The sequence below is a fragment of the Camelus ferus genome, chromosome 24, assembly GCF_009834535.1.
Source record: "Camelus ferus isolate YT-003-E chromosome 24, BCGSAC_Cfer_1.0, whole genome shotgun sequence".
Taxonomy (NCBI): domain Eukaryota; kingdom Metazoa; phylum Chordata; class Mammalia; order Artiodactyla; family Camelidae; genus Camelus; species Camelus ferus.
In genome coordinates, this window is record NC_045719.1 from 1,068,321 (window position 1) to 1,095,414 (window position 27,094).

The following is a 27,094-nucleotide window of genomic DNA, read 5'->3' on the forward strand; positions in this document are numbered from 1 at the left end:
GGCCGGCCCCCACGTAGCTGTGGGATGAACGCTGTCCACGCCCTCCTCCTCCCGCAGCTGAGAGCAGGCGTGAGCAGGCGGCTGAGAGGCACGCCCACCACGGACACAGAGGCCCGGGGCTGTGAGCAGAGGACCACTTCCCGGGGGGTGGCAGGGGCTTCAGGAGGGGATGCACGTGAGGACCAGGAGGCTCCAAGTGACCTGTGCCCACCTGGACGGGGTGTCCCTGTGGCCAGGGGGGGTCCGGCCTGGGGACAGCGAACATGACACAGGCCAGAGGGACACGGCCCGCCTCCCCACCCAGATGCTGTGCTGTCCACCACAGGTGTCTGAAGTGACGCGCTGCTGGTCCTCGCTCCCAGCCCGGTGCCTGTGAGCTTCCGCACCACAGACGCTGGGGCCACCTCCCACCGGCACACGATCCCCTCCCCCGCCGGCACCGCAGCCTGAAATGCAGGGGCAGCGGGGGCACAGACCCAGCAAGACCGCCTCCCGCCCCGGCCAGGGCGCTGCGTCCCACCGCAGAGCTGAGGCAGGGCCGCACAACTTACAGCGGGGGGGGGAGCTCGCTCCCACCGGGCACCAGAAGAAAAGCAGCTGAACGCAACATACTTCGGCTTTGTTCACTGTCTCCCGCCACAGCTGGGGAGGTTAGCATTTGCAGAAGTGTTTTCATCCTCACCCGCCTTGCTTGAGACGGACTCGGAGCATTTCGCACGTCTGCTCCCCCACTGCAGTCAGGGCCCCTGCGGCCGGGGCGGGGCCGGGCCGGGGCGTGACCGCGGGAAGATGGAACTACTCTGTTTAACGCCTTTAAACACCTGGGTCTGAAGAAAAGCACCGGCGAAATTTCATTAGGATGCACTTTAAATGATTTCTTTTGTGAAAAATGCCATAAGCTGGAGCTCTGTCAAGGCAGATAAAAAACTTCTCAGCGTGGTCTTGGGGTTTACTGCGTGACGCTTACTTCCTTGATATAAAGATACAAGGGAAGTGTTACCAAGAGTGACAGAGCACCAGGCCGTCCCCACGCGCAGCGGGGCCGAGGTCCAGGCAGCGTCAGAGGTGTCCTCAGACCAGGACTGGCCTCCGCAGACCCCCGGCACCACGCTGTACACCTGAGCCCCCGCCCCGCAGCCCTGGGGGATGAGCCTGCTCGGGGAAGCACTATGCTGCCTCCTCCCCGCCCGAGGCTGTCCTCTCGGTCACCTGGACGGGACACCCGATGACTCACGTCCTGCTCCTCCCCTCAGGGTACAGTCCACCCTGAATCCGGTCTCCAAGCCCTTGGCAATCTGTCCCACCTCTTCCTCATTCTTTTTGACGCCAAACCCTCAATTCCACTCAGATCCCCATGGAGTTTTCGGCTTTTCAGGCCTTCGTGTAATTTCCAGTTTTTTTTTCTTGGAAGCCCCAGATTGAACCCTCTCTCCCTGTTCTAAGAAGCCAATTCTATGGAACAGAATTGAAAGCCCAGAATAAACCTGCACATATATGGACAATTAACTGATGACAAAGGAGCAAAGAACATACACTGGACGAGGGGCAGGCTCTGGGGAAGCTGGACAGCCACATGCAGGAGAACCAAAGCAGACCACACTCAAAAGTCCACTCGGAACGGATGCAAGACCTGAATGTGAGACCTGAACCCACACAGCTCCTAGAAAGCACAGGCAGTGCGCTCTTGGACACTGGTCTTTCTTGGACAATGTCTTTCCAGAGGTGTCTCCTCAGGCAACAGAAAGAAAATTAGAAGTAAACAAATGGGACTACATCAAACTAGAAACCTTCCGCACAGCAAAGGAGACTGCCAGCCAAGCGAACAGCCTGCTGAACGAGAGAAGACATTTGGAAACCATGTATCTGATCAGGGGCTAGTATCCAAAATACATGAAGAACTCATGCAACCCAGCAATAAAAGAACAAACAACTGATTTAAAAATGGGCAGGAGAGCCAAGTAGACACTTTTCCAGAGAAAACATACAGATGGCCAACAGGTACGTGGAAAGAGGTTCAACCCTGCTACTCATGAGGGAAGTGCAAACAGAACCACAGTGAGATGTCCCCTCACAGCCGTCAGACTGCTATCACCAAAGAGAACACAAGTATCAACGTGGGCGAGGATGTGGAGAAAAGGGAGCCCCCGTGCACTGCTGGTGGGACTGTAAATTAGTGCAGCCCCTGTGGAAGAGTATGGAGGTTCCTCAAACTAAAAACTGAGCTACTGTACACCAGCAATGCCACTCTGGGGAAGATACCCAAAGGAAATGAAAACACCTATTTGAAAAGATACCTGCACCCCTGTTCACTGCAGCACTGTTTACAGGAGCCAAGACGTACGTATACAGTGGAATAATATTTAGTCACGAAAAGGATGAAACCTTGCCATTTGTGACATGGATAACCTTGAGGGTATTACGCCAAGTAAAACAAATCAGATGGAGAAAGACAAATATCATATGATTTCATTCACGTGTGGAACACAAAACACAAACAAAAATAAATGAGCAAACCAAACACGTAGATACAGAGAACAGAGTCGTGGTTACCAGAGGGGGAGAGGGGAGGGAAATGGGTGAAGGGAGTCAACTAACTACATGGTGACAGACGGAAAGTACACTTTTGGTGGTGCGCTCAATGCAGATGTAGAAATATAATAAAAAATAAGAGAAGGCAAACAAGCCAGTTCTAACCACCAGGGAGGCTATAATCCCCCCGTGCAGTTACTGGTTCACGGCTGGATTAGTGCCGTCCACGCCCTCTGCTGTGATCTACCCCCTTTATAGGTCGAGGTCTAACACGCGGTGTGCAAGGAGCACCCAACTAAGTGTTCGTCTCAACTCTTCCACACCTGCACACACCTCTGCATTTTCCTGTTTGCCTAGGCCTCGCCTAACTCCACCGAGGGCCGTTTATCACAGAAGCACGTCTTTTATTTCTGGAAGGAAGCCCAGAGAGCCAGCACCTGATAGACTTTAGTCTAAATCTTGTGCTGTATTCGGCAGTTCTGGGTAAAGACTCTTTGGGAGGGAGGCTTACAGATGGGAAAAGCGGGTGCAGACATGGATTTGGAGGAACGCTGAGCAGGAAAAGGACTCGGGCTCCCGAGGGCACACTGGGCTCTGCCCAGTGCCCACCGCACCCTCCGTGCACTCACGGAGGGAGGGCGCCCAGGGCAGGTGGGCATCCATGCTGGAGACCCAGCCTGGAGCCCGCTGAGCTGGGCCCCCCGACCAGGCCCAGGAATCGTGACTCCGACACCCTGATCCTGCTCCAGATGGAATGTACCACCTAGTTGTAGGGAAAGGAACCCAGGAAAACCAGGCAGGAATTCTGCTCATTCCAATCAGTTGATTAAAAGAGAAAGAAAGACAAGACAGGAGCCTGTTTGGTTAATGTCCGAGGGCTCTCATTTTTTTGCCAAACCCCTCAAGGCCCTGAGCTCTGGGTTTTGGCCACAGAAACACCTCCATGAGGGTGTCATGCTCACTGCAGATGAGATCTGGGACACGCAGTGCCTCCCCTCTGCTAACAAGGTGAGCATGGCTGACCTGAGGCCATGTTCAGTTAATAAGATTGTCAGGATGGGGCTCAGTCCAGGTGGCTCTCCAAATCAAAGACCGCAGGGGGCCCCCACCTGAGAGGTGAACGCGCATCGACACTCCTTCAGGAGCAGCAGCTTCAGTAAGAAAGCCCTCCAGTAGTGCACTCACCATGTGGCCTGAGACAAACTCAACAGTCCACGGCACAGACTAAAAGTACGCTCTAAATCCATCTGGAAACCGCATTTGAAGGCAGAAAAATAAAAAGAGAAGGTAAGAGTAAACACTGCACCAGTGGTTGCATGGAAGATGAACCATCTCTCTGGATCCTCAGTAAATTCTCTCCTTAGCCTGGAAGTATCAATGTGAGGAAGAATCCTGTTCTCGTGAAGAAACAAACTATTACAGCAAAGAAATAACAACTTAGTCGTCTAAAATATGCATGTAAATACCGTGCTAACCAGACAGACATTCCGGTTGCTAAGGGTGAGTCTGGGAATCCACCACGATTTCTGAACCAAATCTACCTCTGAATTCTTCTTCCTTCAATAGCTTTTTAAACAGGATGTGCACTCATGTGCAGTAACATGCAATGTAAAATGACCTATTTGACAAAGTTCTATGGCTTCCATTTCAGCATTTCAACAACTGCAAAAGTGAGGAAATAACTCGTGGGCTTGGTATGCTTTTGAAAATATTTATGTTTCATAGAAAGGTACATTCATATAGTTTGAAATGATCATATTTAAGAAAGTCCAAGCATATACAAGCTTTGTTTAACCTCACAAAATAGATTAGTTTTGTTGGGAGTATCTGCGCTATAAAAGGGTCCTCGATTTACCAAACGATCAACACTAAGCTAATTTTCAGGTTGTAATTATTTTTTTCCAGTCTGAAGAGGGGGTGGGGCTCACGCTGTATTCACACACAGCTGTCTCCGTGCAACCATGTGAATCACAGGAGACACCAAAAAAGGACAAGTTTTAGAAAGATTTGCGGCTGACATCTGACAGGTGTGCCTTTCCAGGAAAACTCTGGAACAGCATCCAGTCAGAATGACACTTAGTATGAGGCTCGGTCAGCATCTGCACAAACCTCTTCGTTTTCTCCCCCTTAAACACGCGCACTAACACAGGAGAGTGTTATAATGGTGAATACTTGGTGACGAATCTCTCAAAGGACTTGGAGGAATATTTTTAATTATCTGAAATAATTCTCTCATGGAGAAATCTTCCAGTGAAGGAAAGGTTTTAAAAGTGTTGCTTTAAGACAAAATAAGAAATGCAAATAATTAGGCCCTAAAATGCAGTTCTAATTTTATTTCTATTTTTGATTAAGATCAAAACAAAACCTATGCGCACACACAGTCCCAGGGCTTCCTCAATCAACAGCTCTTTGGCAATGTTAAAGTGAGTAACATGACTGCCATGCTAAGCAGCGTACCTTATAAGAAGCCCAATTAAAGTATTAAATAGGAAAATAACTAGAAACTTATTAGAAAAGTTCCCTTGAAAAAAAGTCCCATGTTAAACTTTGTAAATCTTAACATAAATGAATAATTTCCTCTTATAATAAGTGGATGTTACATGGCATTTCCCCCGTTATTAAAATGACAACTACCACATGAAGAATTTATATAACGCAGACAGTAAGAGAGTATTATGCAAGAAAGTCCTAGGGTAATTTTAGTGTAAGTTATGAGAACAGATTAATAGTCAACTGTACTCTCGATTTGATGCCAAAAAAGAAAAGATGCGCAGAATAGCACTGTCCTTAAATAAGGTCGCGGATGAGGTGTTGACAGCCCTGTAGTCAATCTAAGTAATCACCACCTGTCAACTCTAGATATTATCAGTTATAATACACACACACACACTCACACACACCCCTTCAATTTTTATAATTCGGGCAGAAAACTGAATTCCCAGGAATTAGAGTTTTGACCAAATTTTGGAGAAACATTCATACACACCAAGTTAACTAGTTCTGTTAGAAGGCAGCTATAAAAATACAGATCATCACAAGCTATACAGAACTTCAGAATCCCGTCAGGAGTGGAGAGAGCCTGGGTAGAACAGTCTTCAGTAGAGGGCAGTTCAGCATTCCGGCACGCTGCGAATTTCTGGTGTAGGGTGTCTCTTCCGATGCGCCGCGGCCTCAGCGCGGGTCCTGCGGTCACACCTGGTCCCGCAGGCGGGCCAGTCTCTGGGACAGCTCGTCCTGCTCGGCCGAGGCCACGCTGGTGCCCACCGAGCCGGTCTGGCCCTGCGGCAGCTCCATGTTGAGGTCGAGGCCGGCCTCGTCGGCCATCTCCTGCAGCAGCATGTCCACCTGGTTCTGGGGGGTGGTCAGCGTCGTCGTGCTGCTCATCGTGTCTTCCATCTGCTGCGTCTGCACGTCCAGCGTCTCAAACTGGTGCTCGAACTTGTCCATCAGGGCGGAGATCTTCTCCAGATTCATGGTCTTCAGCGTCGCGTCCATCGACTTCACCACACCGGCCATAGACTTGGTCACCTTGCCCATCGTCACGGCCGTCTGGACCCTGGCGGCCACCGCATCGACCCGCGCACTCATTCTCAGGAAATTCACCGCCTGGTTCTTCTGGCGAATCGCATTCTCGGCGTGAATCCTCGCAACTTCCATGTTGCCCTTCTGAATGGCCTTCTTAATTTTGGCCTTCTCAGCCTTTTCCTCCTTGTCGCATTTTTTGGCACTCCTGCTCAGTTCTTTGGCCGCGAACTTCAGGTTGAACAGGTGTTTCTCCATGTTGGACATGGTCGGACGGCTCCTCGGGGTCGTCGGCCAGGGCCGAGGTGGGCGCGGAAGGAGGAAGGAACCGGGAGTTCGCTTCTGGCCGCCGCTCCTTTGTTTTGGTCCCACTTCCTGCTTCTCCTGGGCGAGGCGCGGGAGGTGACGTCATCTCCCGGCGCCTGGGCGAGGGCCACGTGACACGCGGAGCTGGGGCGGGGCTCCACGGGACGCCCGGCGCTGGGGCGGGGCCCGCGGGGCGCACGGCACCCGGGGCGGGGCCCGCGGGACGCACAGCGCCGGGGGCGGGGCTCCGACCGCCCCGCGCGGACCTGCGCGCCGCCGCGCGGACGCTGGCGCGCGGACCCGGACGCGCGCTGTCCTGGCCGAGTTCCCCGCGGTGGTTACGGTACTGAAACATGAGTAAACGCACAGAGAGGCGTGTCCGCACACCTCCTTAGACACGGAAGGATGGTCCGGCGCTGCTCATAAAAAGTGCCCAAAGTCAGACCTTGGCGGCCTGAGTGTCCGTCCCCAGGTGTGCGGACCGCAGCCCTCTCCGTCCGCACTGGCGACGTCCGCTTTCCGGGGAACCTGGGCCCTTCATGCGTTAACAACAAAGCAGAACGAAGGCTGATCGCTGACCGGCCTCGCGGTCTTTGAGGACAGGTGGGCTGCAGGGGGTGAAAGTACCTCCCCGACGGCGGACTGGTGAAAAGACACTTACACCGCGGCGATTCGGCTTGTGGGTGACTTGCCAGCAACCGCCATCCAAAAATCCTCCACTGAATCCTTAGTGAAAAGACATCTTTTGCCGATAGGACTCTGTCTGGTGTTTTATAACTATCCAAGGACCCTGACTCCCATTTCAGTCTGACAGGCTGATCTGTCAGGCTGCGTTACGCAGGCAGAGGCTGGGAGGCACCGGGCCGGCGCCCGCTGCCACTGCGCCGGGCACCCCTCAGCGTGCGGGCCCTCGCCTTCTAGAAACATTCCTCCCGAAGAGCAGTAACGGCATATAAAGGCCCAGCCCGCCCCAGTGAGCTGGGCTGAACATGAATTCTGAGCGTAATTTTGTTTGCTGTAGTTTTAACGCAGTTTCCCCGTCCCTCTGGGTCTCCTGTGATAATTCGCCAGTGGTGCTGTTGTCACCTGCGTTTCCATAAAGCACAGTTCTGGTTGTAGCACTCTCTTCCTCTAAAACCTGGGCAGAAAGGCACCTGGCAGACACGGCTCCCACCCTCCCTTTTCTGCCCCTCCCCTGGTGCCAGTCAAGCCAGACGGAAGCATCGTTTGTGTCACTTTGTCACCGTGGATGAGACGGGATGGTCCTCCCTCTGCACACTGTCCTGCTGCTTGGGCTCTACCTCGCGAACCTCTGCCTACTGAATCCTACGTCTGCTCAAAAGCTGCCTCCTCCGTGAAGCCTCCCAGGACTCCCTCCTCCACACTGCCCCTGCAGGCACGTCTGCACAGCACACAGGGCAGGCCTCCTGGCACCGCCCGCGGGTACCTGTTATGTGAGCCACGTGACAGCAGAGAACAGTCTTGTTCCCTTCCCGCCGTGTAACCAGCAAGCCCTCCACATGCAGCAGGCATGTGTATCCACTGAAGCTTGGCTGCACTGACCTGTGGCCGAGGCGCCAGGACAGGACCCTAGTTAGATGCTTCGCCAAGATTACTTTCTTACCCTAAAGCAGAACTCTTTCTTCACATGAGACATTTCTAGAAACAGAATATAAAAAAACCAAGAGAGGAAAGAAATCTGTCTGAAGTGGAGCTCAGAGGGCCTACAGCCCCTGTGCGGCTCACCTGCCACCTGAGCCACCCTTTCTTTTGGGCCCCTGGCCTGGTCCAGTTTCGCTTCGTGACAAAGTCTAATTGGGTGAGAGGGTCTGACAGACTGTGAGGGCAGCGACAACTACGTTTATTCAGTGTGGGCGTGCTGGCTTGTTCTGGGCGCTTCCCGTGAACCCATCACGTCCTCACAAGCCCCAGGGGGTAGATACTATCAGCAGCTCCAGCTCACAGGCAGGAAGACTGAAGCACCAGACCTGAGCCATTGGCCAGGGCCACACCTGCTGAGTGTGTGGAGCAGGCTCCATGGATGCGGCGGGACCAGTAATAAAACAACGGGGGCCAGTCAGTTAACAGGGACAGAAGACCAGTCCTCTCTGGCTTTTCTCTGAGCCCAGCGTACCTGTGGGCCCCCTGACCCTGGAGAGCTGGGGGCAAGGCCTCCTCCCCCGACTGCGCTGTCCTCCCCAAGACCTCCTACTCACTAAACAGCAGCACCTCCGCGCCAAGTTCTTCCTTCGGATTCTTAGGACTCAGCCTCTTTCCTGCACCCACACCCTGCCTTCTGCTGAGGGCCACGCTTCAGGGTCAGGTCAGAGTGTCCTGCTTCCAGGGGGAGGGCACAGCTCAGCGGCTCGGCGGCACAGCGCCTGCTTACCAGGCAGGAGGTGCGGGCTTCAGCGCCTAGTACCCCCTTTAGGAACAATGAAAACACGCAAACAGGATTATGGTTCCCTTTTCGTGTCTCTAGGAAAGGGGAGACTGCTTTGGGAGCATGCAAGGTTATCAAGGGAGACTTTGGTCCCATGACCAGTCTGGTGGCACAGAAGAACCTCTGGTCTCTCTTCATGGTGTGAAAAAGAGCATACAGCCCATTGCCAAAGTAGAAAGGTTTTGTTTTTAGGACTGTCAGAACGTTTTTAGTGAAGTGCAGACGGTTCTAGAAAGCTGCAAGTCCAACCGGTTAGTTAGTTATATCATAAAATGGTGGAAGAAAAATATGCTACAATTTGGTACCTGTGGCCTATTCGTTCCTACCTTTCTTTAAATCAACACAAAAGGCGAAACTGGAGATACTTACGGAGGACCTGTGGCTTGAATTCACTGGAAAAGAATCATTTGCTAAACGTAAAGGCAAAAAAAAGCAGACAAGAAAATTACTTTATTGCGTGTTAAAATATTACTGAATTCTTATAGGCAGCTTTCTAGGGGTTTTGAAATGTTTTGCCCCAGTTTCTCTTTCAGCGCTCCCCCTCACTTCCCACGTTTGTATCTGTGTATTTATTTGTGTTGATCTGCTCAGTAGCTGTCTGTCCCTTCCGACTGTCCAGGTGACATTTTGAAAGTTCGCTACTTTGCACCTAGTCTCAAAATAGTGTGCCTTGGCGAAGACGTGAAACTGCGAAGAAGCTCACACATGACTGGTGGGAGTGTCGGTGACAGCAGCTCTCCTTTTTACCTAATAATGTTAAAGTGTGCATCATGGGCAGCGGCTCCACCTCGATTATCCGCCCCAGAGGAATCTTAGAAGATATATTTAGCCACTGCATACGTCTTAGCAGAGTCATGGCAGAGCGGTTTCTTTCTTAGCCCTGGGGAGCTGGTACGATGAATCTTTCATCCCCTCTTCGCAGAAATAATGCCCAACACTCGAGGGTCACCCCGACACATGACAGAGCAGGAAACCCTGGCCCGCCGTGCGCTGAACCGCTGTCCTAGGAATGAAACTGTCAGGGAGCAGACGGAACCTGGATCTCCTCAGGTACGTGCACACAAGCACAGAACGAAGCCTGGATCTGAAAGGCAGCTCTCCGTTGATATCATGGGGTCTAACTATTATGTAACCAGCGGAGTCCGGCGTGAGGAAGGGATTTAACTCTCACCACTGGCGCCTGTACTAACCTACGGCAGGCTGTGCTTTCTCCCTTTTTTGAAAGCTTTCTTTGATGTGAAATCACCAAAGGGCACCCTCCTTACTTCCTCAATCCTGTTTTAAAGGCTTTAATTACACTTCCTGATGTGTGAACACGTCCTCGCCGTTTACTGGGAGGAGGGGAGAGCTTGTGTACCGTTCGGTTTACTGCGACAGTTTTCTCTGAGTGAAGACTCCTGCTGGAAGGGAGGCCACGCAGGGCCAGGACCCGGAGCTCCGTTCTGTGAAGGCTGCGTGGGGGTCCGCCCGCCGCGCGGACAGACACGCTGCGTCTCCCAGACGTCACACGGTGGACGCTGGCGTTGTTTCCGCTTTCTGGCTGTTTTGAATAACGCTGCTGTGAACACGTACTGTGTCTGTATCTGAGCTTTGTAGAGAGATTAATCCGTATACGTGAGGATGGCAGACTGGAAACAGTAGACAGAGCAGGGAAAGAACAGGTATGACCTAAAAGTCTGTTGGTTTCAGAGGCTTTTTGAACACCTACTGTGTGCGGGGCTGTGTTCCAGGCACAGCGGTGGACACTGATGCCCCGTGACCATCCAGCCGTGGAACAGTCACCCGTCTGGAATGGAGAGCTGGAACAGCCTGATGAGACTCAGCTACTCATCAGCAACTGTCTGATGAGATGCCACCGTGTCAGGCGCTTCCTGGGGGAGAGCAGCTCTGGGTCCGAGGGAACTAACAGCTATAACGTTACCTGCCAGTTTCCATAAAGACGACTGTTCAGCGAGATTAAAACATACGGGAATTCTATTTTGAATCAGCATTTTTGTTTTTCCTTTTCTCCCCTTTTCTCTTTAAGCTGATTTTAAAAAGGAAAGTGAGACTGCGAAATCTGAAATCATGTGCTTCTCATGCTGGATGGCCTCCGCAGCATTGTCTTGAAGTTTCGGGGGGGTAGATTATGTTTTCAGTTAGTTCTCTTGGGTACACACCGAGGGACCGCCGTGTCACATGGTAATCCTAGGTTTAACTTTTCCAGGAACCACCAGGCTGTCTTCCACAAGGGCTGCACCATTTCACATTCCCACCAGAAGTGTATGAGCGCCCCAGTTTTACCTTGTCCTCGCCAACATCTGTTTATCCCTGACTTTTTGAGTCTAGCCATCCTGGTGGCTGTGAAGTGGTGCCTCACCAGGGTTTCGGTTTGCGTTTCCCCAGCAGCTGACGGTGCCAAACGTCTTTTCAGGCTTGTTGGTAACTTTCGTATCTTACTGGGGAAATGTCTCTTCTGATCCTCTGCTCGCCTGAAAACTGGATTATTTATCTTTTTATTATTGCTTTGTAAGAGAGTTCTTTATATATTCTGGATACAAGTAATTTATCAGATACATGATTTACAAACATTCTCCCTCTTCTGTGATTTATCCTGATGTGTCCTGACCCTTGAGGCATTCTGTGCAGAACCAAGCTGTCCTGCCTGTCACTTGCAAACCGGGTTCATGAGACGAATTAGACAGAAATGGAAAGTTGAAGAGAGTGACTTCAGAATCTGAGAAAATGGGTGGCCTTGTGAAAATTCACTTTTTATAAGCTTGGAGCCACTGTCATCTTCAAAATCTACTGTGTGGCAGTGCCTGGCACACATCTGAAGCTCACATAATGTTTGTTAAACTTTTCTTTTCAATTTTAACTTATTTATTATTATTTTTTTAAAATGGAAGTATAGTTGATTTACAATGCTGTGCCAGTTTCTGGTGTACAGCATAGTGACTCAGCTATATATGTATATTCCTTTTCATATTCTTTTTCATTATTGGCTATTGTAAGGCACTGAATACAGTTCCCTGTGCTGTACAGTGGGACCATGCTGTTCGTCTGTTTTACACACAGTAGTTAGTAGCTGCAAATCTCGAACTCCCAGTTTATCTGGACTGTCCTGACAGCTCAGGTTCAAGGACTGGGGAGCTGTGAGACTCAGACCGGGGTGAGAGGAAGGACGTGGCCCCCACGCTTCTGCCGGCAGCAGAGGGCAGCTGTGGGGTGTGCTGGGAGTCACTTCGCCTTTGCCCTGCTCCTCTCTTTTCTGGCATGTTCTCTCCCTCAGGGAGTGTCTTCTACTCCCATTATGTAAACAGAGGTACCCTGACGGTGAGGATCACGGAGACACACGTGTGCGTGTGCGCAGCAGCAGAACCCACCCTCTGAGCTACAGTTTCAAGTCAGATTAAGCCAAGTCTGATTGTACCATCCTGCGCTAAAGATCCAATTTTCTCCGACTTCCCTTCTCCCAAAATAGCTGTTTCCATGACTACAGAATCACGCATTATTAGGACTTAGAGGAAGTGCATTTGGGGGATAACACAGCTAGGGTTGTTCTCAATTTTCGCAGTGGGAACGGGATGAAATACAGTCTCTGGTCATGTGCTCAGCTTGTTTGATGCCGCAGAGACACTCATTTTTACCAAAAGCGCAACACATAAAGCTCACAATAGTGACTGTTCCCACGCTCCTCCAGCCAGCTCAGCGGTGGCGTTGGACCGGGCAGTGCCCACGCCCTCCCTGCAGCCCCTGCTCAGGGATGCAGAGGGGCCGCTGACTGTGCCGTGTGGCGGGGACAAGGCTGGATGGGGACCAGGCTGCCTGGCTGTTAGCAAACCCATCCGCCCCGTTTCCCTGGGTCTGGCCTGCGGATTACGGAGCAGCCGGCTGGGCAGCGACAGGGGTGAGAGGTGGTAGCGCCTGGCGGCAGGAACAGGAGGGCTGGTGCTTCTGACTCAAGAGTTGCTTCAGAGACTCCAGCTCTGAAAAATCCCTTTTTTTTAAAAAAATTTATCTTTAAAATTTTTTTTTTAAAGTGGCAGTTTCTATTCATTTATCTATTTGTTTTAATGGCGGTACTGGGGACGGAACCCAGGACCTTGTGCCTGCTAAGCACGCACTCTACCCTGGAGCTACACCTGCCCACCTCCAAACGCTGTTCTGGTTAATTAGAGTCTTCTTAGTAAAGGGTGTCTTTAGGGGAGGATCGCCGAGGCGCTCGGTGGTCATCGGGGTGTGTGGGGCAGGTCGGGGTGCGTCTCGGCCGCAGCTCCCCGGGGCCTGCGGGCTGAGGGGCTGTGGCCAGTCCTGGGCCGTGGAGAGGAGGAGGGGAGGTCGAGTCCTCCCAAGACCACCTGGGCCCAGAGGGCCTCTTGCCCCCTCCGCAGGGCTCCCTCCCCACACACTGCTCCTGAAACCGCCTCCTGGGGCTGAGGGTCCGGGCTCGGCGCCCTCTTCTCCCTCTCCTCCCGCCTGCTGTGTTCCCACATCTCAAGGCTCCATCCCATCACTGGGCGGGTACCATCCACACTTGTGTCGCCACTGTGTCTGAGCTCCCGGCTCCCACATCCAACTGCTTGACCCCTCTCAGCGACCCCTGTCAGCTCAACTCGGCTTCTCCGCACCAGAGCTTGGTCTCTTCCTCTGTCCTCCTGTCAACACCGTCTCCTGGGTTCCAGCCTCACTCGACAGCACCGTGACGTACCCCCTCGTCACCCTTGACCCCTCTCCTCCACCTCCCTCACCCCACTTACCACCCGTGTCCCTGTGTCCCCACGGCTCACCTCCACGGCCGCCACTGCACCCACGGGTCCTGCCGCCTCCACTCACCCTCCACGCAGAGCCACAGTGACCCTGACAACTCCCCCTTCCAGCCCACAACCACAGGCTGCCTTTGGAGGAAAAGCCAGGTTCCCCGGTGGGGCTTCAGCCACTGACCTCTCCCACCTGTCAGTGCTGGGGACACGCCTGGGACCCCTACCCCATCCCACTCGGGTCCTCGCCTGTCACAGGCAACGGAGCCTGAGCCCCCCTAATGAGCAAGGGCCGGGGGCCACCAGTGCCCCCACCTGCAGTCAGCATTGCGGCGCAGCGTCAGCCCCCCGCACTGCAGACCTGCCTCCCGGCGTCACGAAGCCCGGGTCTGACGCGCGCGGAGCCTCTTCCACGAGTGGGACCGTTTGGGGTTTACAGACTTAGGGTGTAAAATAGCTTATTTCTTGCTGCCTGAAGAGTCACGTACGACGTGGACTTAACTACGGCTACTGCTGCCAGTAGAGCAAACACAGGGAGAACGCCCCACGAACATTTCTCTGGGGACCGCTGCTCTCTCACAGCGGTGAGATGGAGTCCAAGACGGCAAGAGGAAACAGGAAAGCGGGCGTTTCACGGAAAACCTGCACCGGCCTAGGCACCAGAGCCCTGTCCTTACTTCTCGTCTCTCAGGTTTTCATCAGACGCTTGCTATTATGTTAATGCAGCACGTGGATGTATGTGGCGTGTGCAAGTACTGCGACGTGCTAGGGTGCGCTGGGGCTCTAGGCTGCCTTGCGTGTGGGCTGACCTCATTGCTTCAAGCAAGAGCTTGGCTTGACTGGAGATGTTGCTATTATTTTAAATTGTAACTTGAAAGCCCCTGCTCCCAAATTAAAATATAACAACGAACACCTAAGTTCACCGCAATTTACAAATACACCTGGAACTCTGCAGAAGGCAAACCACGAACAGGCCTGCAAACAGAGACCCGGGTGCACCGGGCACAGCCGTTTCCGGGTCCTCCCCGAGAAGGACCGCTGCTGGGCTCTCGGCTCCCCTCTACGAGACACGTCTCACTCTGAAAGTTATTTCTCTCGGGAGCCGCTCCCTGTTCGTTCCCCGCACCCAGGAAACTTCGGGAATCCGGGGGGGGCGGCACAGGCAGGGCGCGGCCCCTGCCGGGGTCGGGGGCAGACTCACTACTGAGCGCAGTCGATGAGCTGGTACTCGTTGGACCTCTCAAAGCACGCCTTCACGCCTTCGTCATCCCACAGTTTCTTCACGTGATCGAAGAATTCCTGAAATGTGAAAAAGTGACAACTAAGAACACACGTGTGTTTCCATCTCCTGAAAGTTAAATGTACAAGGAAGCTGCCAAAAATCTGCAGGGAACATGTGAATCCTTCTTGGTGGAGGTCGCCCTCCACACGGTGCCAGGCCTGCATCTCATCGCTCCTGTCCTGCCAGGAAGTCCTCCAGAATGAAACGACAGCTCATAGGTTAATGACAGCCGTCAACTGTAAACACAAGTAGGAATCTAGACTTCTCGGTGCTCAGCAACTCAACTGGCAGAACGGACGCCTCAGCCGTGAATACACACACTTGTTACACACTCAGTTCCGTCTTGGCCACTGTCTTTTACATTTTCTAGGTGAGCCGTGATTATGAATAGACATGTTGACAAGTCTGGCCCAGAAGCGCTAAGAACACAAGAAAGAAACCTTCAAAACTACACTCGTTAGGGATAGTGATTTGCTGCGAAGAGTTTAGAAACTAAGTGCGAGCCAGGATTTTGGTTTGCACACGGTGCTCAGCTCCATCCAGTGTGGCCCCAGCAGCCTTTGAAAAGGGAACTCACCCATCTCTGTAAAGGTGGCTTGATGAAGGCACACTCCCAAAATTACCCAAATCAGCGTCACAGTGCTGTGGCAGCAGATGACACTACCTTAGCGGCTAAACAGAGAAGAAGTGACGTACGTTTTCACAAAGCGCTTTGTCAGAGGACGTACACCCCTTCCCACCCCGGGAAGCACCCGCTTCTATCCCTGGTCTGCGCGGAGGGGTCTGGGGCGCCCCCTCCAGGAAACAGCCGATGCCCCCTCCCAAGAATCAGAGGAGACTTTGCCGGGAAAGAAACTGGAGTTGGCGCTTTTCTTAGAGACTCACGATTCCTTCTAAGGGTGGACCCAAGTACTGTGGGGCCTGATGCTTGTATAAGTGGGGGGGCTTCTCTGAAAAAAGGAAAAAGGAACTGTGAGTACCGATGAGGAGTTCTCAGACCTTCGTGGGGAATTCCTGGGACGCGGCTGCGCTTGCTTGCTTTTCATTCGGGAAAACATGACATTTGCAGGAGCAGAGAGGTAACTGCCCCTGCCCGGGACTCACGGGGTGGCTTCCACGTTTAGCAAGGCAGGGCCATTTCTTTTCTTTTGACCATTTTCTTTTAACCGAACCTCATGCCCTTGTCTCTCGCCTTCGTTATTTTACAGCAGCTGACACCACACTGTTTTATTTCAACATGTTTCTAAATGATAAACGCTTTTTAAAAGTCACAGCCACCATACCATTGTCTCAAACAAAGATACACACGCAAGTAAAGAAATGATCAGGTGAAATCTTAACTGCCCAGTCAGCCAGGACAGCTTCTCTAGCTGGAGCTCAGCACTCGGCCCGAGCCTGGCTAGAATTTGCATAGGCTTGCTAAAAGAACTGGGAAATAATTACGAGGAATAATTTTAGTCTGCCTCCATTAGCAACGGAGATGGATAACACTAAATAAAAATAATTTCAGTGTTGTGTGCGTGCGTGCGTGTGTCTGAAAGGAAAGGGTTAGTCCCAGTGAAGGTTCTGACATCCAAGACTGCCGCGACGTGGAGGGCGTACAAAGAAAAGTCCTGAGTGACGTCTCGCAAGCTCCCCTGTACCGCTGAGGAGGGGGTCACCCTGGGATCGCCATGCATTTCAGCCACTGTGATACACGGACACGAACGTTACTCTTACGCAAGGAGTCTGCGTTGTGTTACAGAAAGTAAAAGTTGTAATGACACCAGACCAAACCTACCTTCGAAAAGCAAGGCTCTACATTTTTACAGCATATTTTTGATTTTTAAATCAAAATTTAAACTAAAATTTAAAAAATTAAATACTAGCTCGTCCTTTTTATATTAAAGCACTTTCCCTCTGGTTCTGTTGTTCAAACCTTCCTGCAGATGTAAAGGGCGCTCAGAGCCAGCCTGGAGTTCTCAGGAGACACAATGTTTTGTTTTGTTTTGTTCTTGCTTTTAAATTCCTTACAACTGCTTTAGAATAGAAATAAAGGCATGACAGTAAGAAACGTAAAAAAACTCCTGCATGATTTCTCTGCGAATAGAATACAATAAAACAACTCTGGCTATACTGACACTTAGGATAAATTTTTAATTTTTTTTTAAAGCCTCCCCAGCCTGAGGTCACAGCCTGAGTTGAATTCCACAAAGGACTGCTTTTTTTTCAATTTTATTTAACTTAATTTACTTCTTTGGCGGGGAGGTAATTAGGCTTATTTATTTATTTTTAAACGTTGGTGCCGGGGACTGAACCCAGGACCTCGTGCAGGCTAGGCACACACTCCAGCCCTGAGCTCTACCCTCCCTTCCATTTTTCCTTTCTGAAATAAAATCAAAAGCATAATATTTCTCAGCTCATGAAATGGATGCTGTCCAGTGGTTTGCACGGCACCCAGGTCTCAGGTGGAGCTCCCTGCCCACGAGCTGCCCTGTCCTGAGGCTGCTGGAAACCGTCACTGAGTTGAGCGAAAAAATGGTATTCCCTATGCTCCATGTTCTTCCTAGGATGACTTCTGGAAGACATTCCTGTTTAACTTTAGTATCAGGAAGGTGTTTTGCATTTCTCAAGCAACTGCTTTTTAAGTTTTATTTTGAATTTTTCATCCTGTGGGCCCTGTGACGTCTTTTCCACTTACGTCACTGAGCTGACTGCTCGGGACCCTGGAAGTCTGGCTTGGGGGTGGGTTCTACACTCTGGGTACTGACCTCAATTCTGCTCCCACGTAACTTACTTTCCTGCCCCAGCCTCATTCTGCTGTGCTTTTCAGTGTTTTTATTAACTTGCATTACAACTTTGTGAGTGGCACTAGGAACCAGTTGAAGCAAAAGTAAATATTAGTGGAACCTTCCACGGTAACTTCCTGAACAAGGGCCACCACCCTCATCCAATGGGCTTAGAAATAAACAGGCGGTTTCGGTTACACGAGTAGCCACTTAGATGGAATTTTCTGAAGCTCAAGTTTCGGTCTGACCCATTAAAAACGCACCTACGGAATTGAATCCCTCAGAGAGCAGAAGGCTCTCGGAGGTTTCCGCCATTCCTTTTTATCTGGTGGATATCAAGGGGAAAGTCTGTGCGGGATCTAGTTAGCACTAGGATTTTGTTGTTCATAATCTCTGTCCACCCTCAGGTCTAATGTAAATATGGTGTGCTGAAAACTCCAGTCAGGGACAGCTTTCAGAACCTGTGCCAAAAAACCCAAACGAACTACAGACAGTCGTCAGGAGTCTTTCCAGGCGCGAAGCACGGCTCCGGGGGCGACAACCACAGCAAGCAACCACACGTGAAGCGGGGCTCGCTCCTGGCCTCTCCCGAGGGCCCCGTGTGTCCCAGGCAATGTCCCGAGGGTCTCCCAGCCAAGGTCCCATCAGACTCTGATACCCGGCCCCGTAGGTGATTTAGCCCCCGTGTTACAGACGGCAAGATGAGAAGGACCCCGCGTCCTTTATGGCTGCTCGCGCTCGCTGGACCAGGAAGCGATCACCCTGGACTCACACGCAGGCTCGGGATGGGGCCGGCCTCCTCCTCCCCTGCCGAGGGGAGTTCCCTGCGGCTGGAGGCCAGAGGGGGCCAACGAAGCCTACAGCACACACCAGCCTCGTCTATTTCCCCTCTCAGGACTGCCCACTTTTCTCTTAGAATCGTTTCTGACAGCTTTTTGGGGTGTATTTCATGTGCCAGAAAATTCACCCATTTATTTATCCAGCCACGCACCCACCAACACAGCCAAATGGTGGAACACCTCCCCCTGGCCCCTCCCCCACCTCGGGCAGCTGTCAGTCCACTTCGCTAGGTCTCTAGAGTTTTGCCTTTTCTAGAAATTGCACATGAATGAAGTCATGCAGCGCTTTGTGTCTGGCTGCTTTCACTTACGTGGTATTTCTGACACTCGCCCATTTCGTTCTGTGGATTAGCAGCTTCTGAAAACAATTGCTGAGTTCTACTCCGTTGTGTGGACCGAGCACCTTTTGTGCATCATTCGCCAGTGGGTGGATGTGTGGGTTACTTCTGGTTTGGGGCCGTTATGAGTGACGCTGCTGGGAATATCTGCGTGCCAGGCTTTGTACGGACTTTCGTTTTCATCTCTTTTGGGTCAATACCCAGGAGTGGAATTGCTGGGTTACACGGCAGGTACATGTTTAACTTTAAAAAGCTACTAAATTGTTTTCCAAAGTGGCCGTTGCATTCCCATCATCAACAGTGAGGTCTAGGGGTTCTTGTTCCTCCAAACCTCACCAATACTTGGTTTTGTCAGTCCTTTAATTTTAATGACTCCCAAGGGTGTACAGTGGCATCCAGCTTCCCTGCTGGCCAGTGATGTCACGCATCTTTTCATGTGACTGTTGGCTGCTTGCATGTCTTCTTTTGGAAGTGTCTGTTGAAGTATTTTTCCCATGAAAAACCGGGTTGTATGTCTTCTTAAGTTTTAATTTTTAAGAGTCAGAGATTTTAAAAGATTGTGTGGATTCAGACCTTTGTCAGTTACAGGTTTTGCAAATACTTTCTCCCAAAATGTGGCTTGTATTTTAATCTTCCCAAGCATGTTTTGATGAGCAAAGCTATTAATTTTGATGATGTGCATTTAAGTAATTTTTCCTTTTCACTTTTATGCTTTTTTGTGTTCTAAGGAATCTCTGCCTAACCCAAAGTGATAAGGTTTTCCTTCAAGTTTTCTTAAAGTTCTACATTTTTAGCTGTTACCTTTAGGTCTGTGATCCATCTGCGTTAATTCTGGGGTCAACGAGAGGGAAGAGCCAGCTTTCACTTTTTTCCACATGGATATCCAGCCTCCCCGGCACACGTACTGAGAAGACCACCCTCTCTCCACTGACTGCCTCAGTGCCTTGGCTGAAGCTGACCATATACACGTGGGTCTGCTCCTGGACGTGACTCTGTTCACTGACCTGCACGTCCATCCTTGGGCCGACTCCATCTGTCCCGATTCCTGCAGCTCTGGAGTCAGTCTTAAAGTTGGATGTTATATCCTCCAACTTTGTTGTTTTTCAGCATCATTCTGACCATTCGTGGTCTTCTGAATTTCCACATACATCTGAGAACTGGCTTGTCAATTTCTATGGAGAAGCCTGCTGGTATTTTGGTTGGAATTGCATTGAGTCTCAGGGTTACTTTGGGGAGAAGTACCATCTTAACAACAATGAGTTCTCCAATCCATGAACATGGTATATCTATTAATTTATGTCGTTTAAATTCTCTCAATAATGCTTGCTCGTTCTCAGTGTACACATCTTTCATATTGTTTGTTAGATTGTTTTTCCTAAGTAATTTTTTTGAATGTTATTTTGAAGGTACATGTTCCTAAAATTTCTTTTTTTGCAAGTTTTCATTCTTAGTACTTAGGAAAGCAGTTGATTTCTGTCTTCGACCCTGTATCCTGCAACCTTGTTCCTTTCATGTATTAGTTCTTCCCGGCTTTAAATTCCTTCCCGTATAGCTGAGCACAGAAATAGTTAACTACGTAGTTCTGACCTCTCTCTCTTTTCTCCCTAAAACAAGATCCATAAGGCCTGGGGCAGAATCAGAATTCCCTGTGGTCCCACAGAGCGGGGGCAGGCAGACTGAGCCAAGGGGCCCTCCCTGCCCCCCCCCCCACCCCGGGCCAGCCTGCATGGGTTCCGCTGCTCTTACACCTGGGTTTTAAAAAATATGTTCAAAGATCCAGGAAGGTCTGCCTAGGGACTCCGCCTTTTACCTCCAAGTGATAGTCTCAGAAAACAATGGATAAGTATAAAGTTTTAGTAATCAGATCCACGACCCTTAAATAAATCTACCCCATTGCGATGGGGACATATAGTTTTCCTTAAGTGTCTCTTCTCCACAAAATTAATGTCTTAGCTTTTGATTTTCTCTTTCACAATACTCCCACTCTCATACCTAAGATTCTCTCTTTAAAACCCTAGTTCTCTGACAGAACTGTGCACTGGGTGCGTGCAAAAGAGACTCACAGGAGAAACTTATTTGTGTGGGAACAGAAATAAAACAATTAGGTATTTTTATTAGGGATAAGAGGCTCAAAGAATCACGACTTTAGCCTTTGCTTCCAGACAGCCTCTGTCAAGTTGCCTGACAAAAGTTCTCGCGGCATGTCAAGTCTGATTATGTAACACTCAAAGGTATTATTCTCGGTCCTCTTAGTCACTCTGGGTCTTGTCTGTTTTATGTGCAAATAAAGGCAAAATGGAGGGAGGAGGCCCTCTTTTCAGGAATAGGTTAGATTTACAGCAAATGTCCGTGAAAGCGGGTTTGCTATATTCCCACTGACAACGGCTGTAGAATTAGATGCGTATTTCTTTGGGAAAATTTTAGTGTAAAACACACTGGAGGTGCCTAGCGAGGAATCCCAGGACAGAATTTATGGTTTGAGCTTAGATCTGGGGATCTGAGTGTCTGGGCTCACATCCCAGCCAGGGCCTTCTTAACTCCGACCACTGTGCCCTGTTCCCCAGGACAGAACTGTTCTGGGCAGAGGCTGGCCCTCAGGCCACAGTGATGAGTCCTGGGCAGAAGGGTGGAGGTGGTGGGTGAGGACATGGAGGTGTGACAGGTGGGGGCAGGACAGACAAAATCCGAAGTGGCATGGGGTGGCATCTGGGAGGGCCAACCGGTCTCAGGGCAGCTGAGAGCTCAAGGACCGACCATGTGACAGGCTGGTCGGGGGTGAGGGTCTGGAGAGTCCTTTGGCTTGGGACACAGGGATGGTGCGGGGACCCGGTATGGCAGCTCTGGAAGGACTGGGCAAGGCTGGCCTGGTTCCAACAGGCCCGGAGGGACACACGTGGCGAGGGAATGGGTGTCCCGTGCAGGATTGAGAACTGAATTCCGGAAGGAGCTACAGAGCCCAGGCGCCGGGTGGAGGGAGAACGCGTGGGGCTAGGGACAGGGGGAGAGGGACCAACTCCGGTCACCTGCACGAGGTGGGTTGTGGCGGCAGAGAGCGGACACCAGGGACTGGAGCCCCGTGGGCGCTGCCATAGGTGCAGAGCGGTACCCGAGCTTCCAATCCTGGGCTCGCCCCTGGCTCCCAGGCCCTCCAGAAAGGCCCCGGGACTCCTGCACTTACTGACGGGGAGGGAGGCAAACAGAACTGCGCTGCTTATGAGGAACAAGGCCAACCACGCCGACACCTGCCTGGATGACTGGTGCTGTAAGCCAGCCTCCAAGTCCCGGCACAGGGAGTTGGGTGGGGGGTGCCTGGGGCACCCCCAGCTCGGCCTGCAGGGCAGCTGGGGGTGGGGATGAAGCCAGGGCGCTCAGGCTGACGAGCCCCGAATTGCTAAGGGGCCGCTGCATGGACCCAACACCTGAAACTTAGCTGGTGGTGTCCTCGGTGGGGACGTGCACCTGCCGAGACGTAACCGAGGGCCACGAGGAAGCACGGCCCCTGCGGGCACGTTCGCTGGGGGTATTAGGGGATCCACGCTTCCCTGGAATAACAGGTTTCAAAGGTGCTGCCACCTCTGTGATCCCGCAGCGGCTGCAAGGCCCGGCGGAAGTGCGGGGGAAGAGCACCGCCCTCACGCCTCGATACTCCACCCCCGCGCTCAGCCGGCCGGGCCGTCCCTTCCCCTCCGGGCTCTCTTGACTTCAAGTTTTCCATTTTCCCTCTTTCCGTTTCTTCCGTCACCGTTCGACTAGATACAGTTCATTCACCACACAGGTCACCTGTTTAAAGCGTGCCGTTCAGTGGCTTTTGGTGGATTCTGAGAGCTGTGCAACCGTCACCACCGTCGCCTTCAGAACACTCCTGTCACCCCCCAAAGAAACCTCGAGCATCGCGTCTCACTCCCAGCGCCCTCCGGACACTTCATCGAAGTCACACGGCATGTGGCCTTTTGTGCGGCTTCCTTCCCTGAGCACAATCTTCTCGAGGCTCATCCACGTGTAGTGGGTGTCGGTGCTTCATTCATTCTTGCGGCCACATGAGATCTGGCCGCGTGGACCAACCACCCGTCCTCTGACGGGGTTGGGTTGCTGGCCTTTCCGGGGACTGTGAACGGTGCTGCTGTGGACTCTCATTCACGTATCTGTGTAAATGTCTGTTTTTAACTCTCCTGGGCACATACCTAGCAGAGGGTCACCTTTCCCGAGAGAGACATCTGGAACCACCTGTCAAGAGTTACTAGCTGGAATTTCTGATTCAAACACTGACTTCCTCTCAGCGTTTCGTCACTTTATTAAGTGCTCATTTATCCTAGAGGACGGGGACGGCGTGCAGATGTCCCAAGAGGTGGATGCCACCCAGCACGTGAGTGCGTTTGTGACTTAAGCCCGAGCACAGAGGGACCCGAGTTCCTGTGACATTTCCCACAAACAGGGAGTCCTCCCCCTGGGCCTCCCGGGCCACCCACCTGTCTCCTAAGCTCACTCTGGCCATGACGAGCAGAAACAGCGGAGACCAGTGAAAGGATTCTTCTCCTTTGAACTGAAGTGACCAAGCGGGTGTCTGGGGTGGGGTGGGGGTCATTCCTCCCCCACCGCGGACTCACCCGGAGCTGCCAGTCCCTGATCTGCACAGACTCTCGAGGGCCGGGGATGGGCAGGACTTGTGAGGGGACAGAAAGAGCAAAGAGAGTTAATAACAGTTTAACAATAGGAGGCAGGGCTGGCAAGGAAGCAGGGGCTCCTCCTGCGGGCCCTGATGCAGGGCGAGGTCTCCAGGCTGCTGGGTTCAGGGGCGGGTCCCTGTTCCCGTCCTGATGCCCCGCTCACTGCAGCATCGGACACAGCTGGCCACGCCCTCCCCCGGACCACGTGCTCTCGGTTTCCTGGTCTGCCTCCTCTCCCGCAGTCAACCTACGTTCCTGGCTGAAGCCATCACCTGGGACCAGCAGGCGTGGTCACAGACCGCCACCCCACCTCTGTGTCCCTCTTCCTCCCAAGTCTTCTCAGCACAGGAGCCGGTGACTCCTGGAGAACGTTAAGTCAGACACATCACAAGTGGGCTCAGCAGTCTAATGCTAACAACCCAGTGTCCATCGACGGACACGTGGAGAACCAAAGTGGTCTACCCACAGGGCGGAACAGCATTCAGCCCCCAAAAGGAGGACATTCTGAGACAGGCTGCAGCGTGGGTGGGCCTGGAGCACGTGACGGTGAGTGAAACCAGCCAGTCAAAGAGGGTCCAGGGTGGCAAACTGCCAACCTGTTTACGTTCCCCCCAGCAGTACATGAGGGTCTAATTTCTCCACGTCCTCACCACACTTGGTATTTTCGGGTTTTTTTAAAAAAATGGTAGCGATCCTAGTAGCTGTGACACTGTGTCTCTCTGTGGTCTTGATCTGCAGAGCTAATGACGGTGGGCGTTTTCTCATGTGCGTCCTGGCCACCTGAATGTCTTCTTTGGAGAAATGTCTGTTCAAGTCCTTTGCTCATGTTTAAATTGAGCTGTTTGTCCTTTTTGTTGCTGAGCTGGAAGAGTTCTTTACATATTCTGGATATTAGACCCTTATCAGATATATTATTAGCAAATATTTCTCCCATTCTGTGGGTTCCTTTGATGCACAAACAATTTAAGTTTTGATCAAGTCCAATGTATTTACTTTTTCTTTTGTTGCCTGAGGTTTTGGTGTCAAATCCAAGAAATCACCACCAAATCCAAGGTCATGAAGACCTAATCCTTTACTTTCTCCTCAGCATTTCAGTTTTAACTCAAATTCAGGTCATCGATCCATTTCGGATTAAGTTTTGTGTAGGGTATGAGGTTATTTATAGAGTCAGAGAGTCAGTTCAATCTAGATTATTTCTCAAATTCACAGGAATTTTGGTTGCAAAATGACACATTTCAATGCTATAATGAGGCCATATTACATAAACATGCCTAATCTTATGAAAATGTTTGCAGTGCCCTCTTTCCACAAATGGGACAGGAAGAATCTCACATGGAAGTTTCACCATGTCATCATAATGGTAGTTTCTTAGACATTTAAAAAAAAGGAGGACGTTCTCCCTCAAAACCTGTCGTCAATGCTACATATGCCCCAAGTGCCAATAACCAACCAATCGTTCAAAAGGGACTCACTGAGTTCCAGCTCTGCACTAGGCACTGTGTCCAGGGCTAAGGTGACCACAGTGGGTAAGGGGGACGTCGTCCCTGTCCTCAAGGAGTGTGAAATTCTGCAGGTTATGCGCCCAGCACAGGGTGAGGCGCTGGAGAGAGGGGCCACCAGTATAAGCCACGATTGCTGGTCTCAAGAAATTACTGCTTTACATAGGGAGACCGTGGCTGAGATTTACCAAATAATTAGGGGACAGTGAAGGGCGGTAAGGACTGGATGGGACGAGGACTGACGCCAGAGTGCCACCTGGGAAGCCACAGGAAGTAAAGCTGCAGGGACCTGGGGAAGGGGGAGACATCACCCAGCTTCAGACAAGCTGGGAAGGTCTCCAGAGGAGGATCAGCAGGATGTGAGCGATGAAGGAGCCTCGGACAGACCAGCTTAACTTCTTGGGTGGAGACATGACACCAGGGCCCCAAGGTGAGGCTGGTGGGGTTGCGGTGGAGGCACCGGTGAGACCCTGCACCCCGGAGCAGGGCAGACGTGGACACGGGAAGCGACTGAGTCTACAGTCCTCTGTCTCGCTCTCCTCTGCGTCCTCGTCACTAGACCCCATGGAGTGGAAAGCCCCCCAGTGCCCTCGGCTGCCACAGCCGAGTCCAGGCTGACGCCACCAAGCCAGGCTGCTTCCCGTCTACCAGTGTCTTCCCTAAACGCACCGCATGCACCAGGAGGCTGGCTTTCCTGGGGGAGGGGATCCTATATGGGCAGAGTATCTTATTTCCATTGTGTGGAGTTGGTTGCAGGGTTTTTTTTTTTTCTTCTTGAAAGCTTTTAAAATGTTCGTGGTTTTTTTTTGGGGGGGGGGTAGGTTTATTTATTTATTTCAGTTTTTTTAGCAGAGGGACTGAGGACTGAACCCAGGACCTCTTGCATGCTAAGCACGTGCTCTACCACTGAGCTCTGCCCTCCCCCGCTTTTAAAATGTTTTACCCAGAAAAACACCCAGGAGAGAAATCAGCTCATTTCTTTCAAACAAACAAGTGTGATCTCTTGATGATCAGCCTTCTGTTGAGAAGGCAGACAGGGTCCCTCTGGTCTCCCCTCCCGCTGGGTGTCTCTCGGCCCGACAAGGAAGCCCGTTCTGCTGTGGTGACAGGAAAGCACGTACTGGTTTCGCTCCAGTGCCAGCAGCTCTCCTGAGAGCCGCAGCGCCACCTCCCCGGCAGCCTTCACCAGGGCCCCGGCCACGGCCCTGAGCCCACAGGCTCTGCTGCATGGAGCCCCCCTGCCCGGGACTGCAGGGGCTGGAGGGACGGCTTCCAGGAGCGCCTTCCTTCCCCAGTCAGGGCGTCTGCTCTGTCGCTTCTGAGCAGAAGCTTTTCTCTTTGTCTAAGTACTGAAACAGGTTTGATAGGAAAATCAACGGCTGCAAACCACAGAAATTTACATGAGATTAAACACCTGAGGGTCTCAGACATCAGGGGTCTCAGAGATCCAGAGCAAAGGCAGGGAGAGGGGGCACGTATCACACCCTCCCCCAGCCCGGCATCAGGGTGCGTCTACACTGCAGGGTGGATCCACGCTCGCTGGTAAACAAGCCCCTCTGAGGTCTTGGTGGCGTCAGCCTGGGATGTTAGGGAGTTGCAATGCAGGAACAAACGCCCTCGGGGCCCAGTCCCAGCAGGGGGGGTTGAGGGCGGGGAGGGCCCAGGGCTTCGAGCCCCCCCAAGAGACCTGGCATCCCTGCTCCTGGGAGGAATGGCTTGAGCAAGTCTATTTACACCATGAAAAACCAGACCCCACTTTAATTTTTGCTTTGCGTGTATCTGGTCTCTAGGTACTTATTGTTTTGAATTTTTAATTCTTCTGGAAGTGTAGTGGGTTTACAGTGTCAGTTTCAGGTGCACAGCAGTGATTCAGCCAGGCGTCCTGTGACTTTCAGAAAGAGCACCTTCCATGGGCCCTCAGGCAATCTCTAGAACACGGAGGCCTTGAGCGTGGCTTCCCAGAATTTTCTCATTTTCACACCAGTGACCTGAGCCTTTCCTTCCTCGTGACTTCCTTATTTACTGTCCACGTGGTTCAGCTATGACCCACACAGGACAGTACGTGAGTCCCAGGCATACAGCGTGCTGATTCGGTGTTTGTGTAGGTGCAAGCGAGCCACCCCCTCTCCAGGTGCGTAGCCTGCGTCCACGCAGTCAGCTGTGTG

At 51.8% G+C, this 27,094-nt stretch overlaps 2 protein-coding genes and 1 long non-coding RNA gene across 9 annotated transcripts in view; 1 reads left to right on the top strand and 2 right to left on the bottom strand.

Annotated features, from left to right (window-relative positions):
- GNAL (G protein subunit alpha L) overlaps positions 1 to 27,094 on the bottom strand; it is a 71,342-nt gene that overhangs the window by 11,996 nt on the left and 32,252 nt on the right. For 6 of the 7 annotated variants that reach the window (XM_032467346.1, XM_032467350.1, XM_032467351.1 and 3 more), the window contains one exon: positions 14,741 to 14,838. In XM_032467346.1, coding sequence (XP_032323237.1) covers positions 14,741 to 14,838 — 98 coding nt within the window. Of the gene's footprint in view, positions 1 to 551; positions 2,503 to 14,740; positions 14,839 to 27,094 lie in introns of those variants that run through there. The other variant, XM_032467352.1, reaches the window with a different exon arrangement.
- On the bottom strand, positions 4,227 to 6,449 carry CHMP1B (charged multivesicular body protein 1B). Its single transcript, XM_006186933.3, has one exon. It carries the CDS (start codon positions 6,316 to 6,318, stop codon positions 5,719 to 5,721), a length of 600 nt encoding a protein of 199 aa, XP_006186995.1. The 5' UTR covers positions 6,319 to 6,449; the 3' UTR covers positions 4,227 to 5,718.
- On the top strand, positions 6,612 to 10,787 carry LOC116659591. The gene is made up of 2 exons (XR_004314940.1): positions 6,612 to 9,850; positions 10,531 to 10,787. It is a non-coding gene; the product is annotated as an uncharacterized LOC116659591 (long non-coding RNA).

Bases quoted from the DNA above. Each gene is read 5' to 3' on its own strand.
- CHMP1B (XM_006186933.3), bottom strand. From the start codon at position 6,318: ATGTCCAACATGGAGAAACACCTGTTCAACCTGAAGTTCGCGGCCAAA.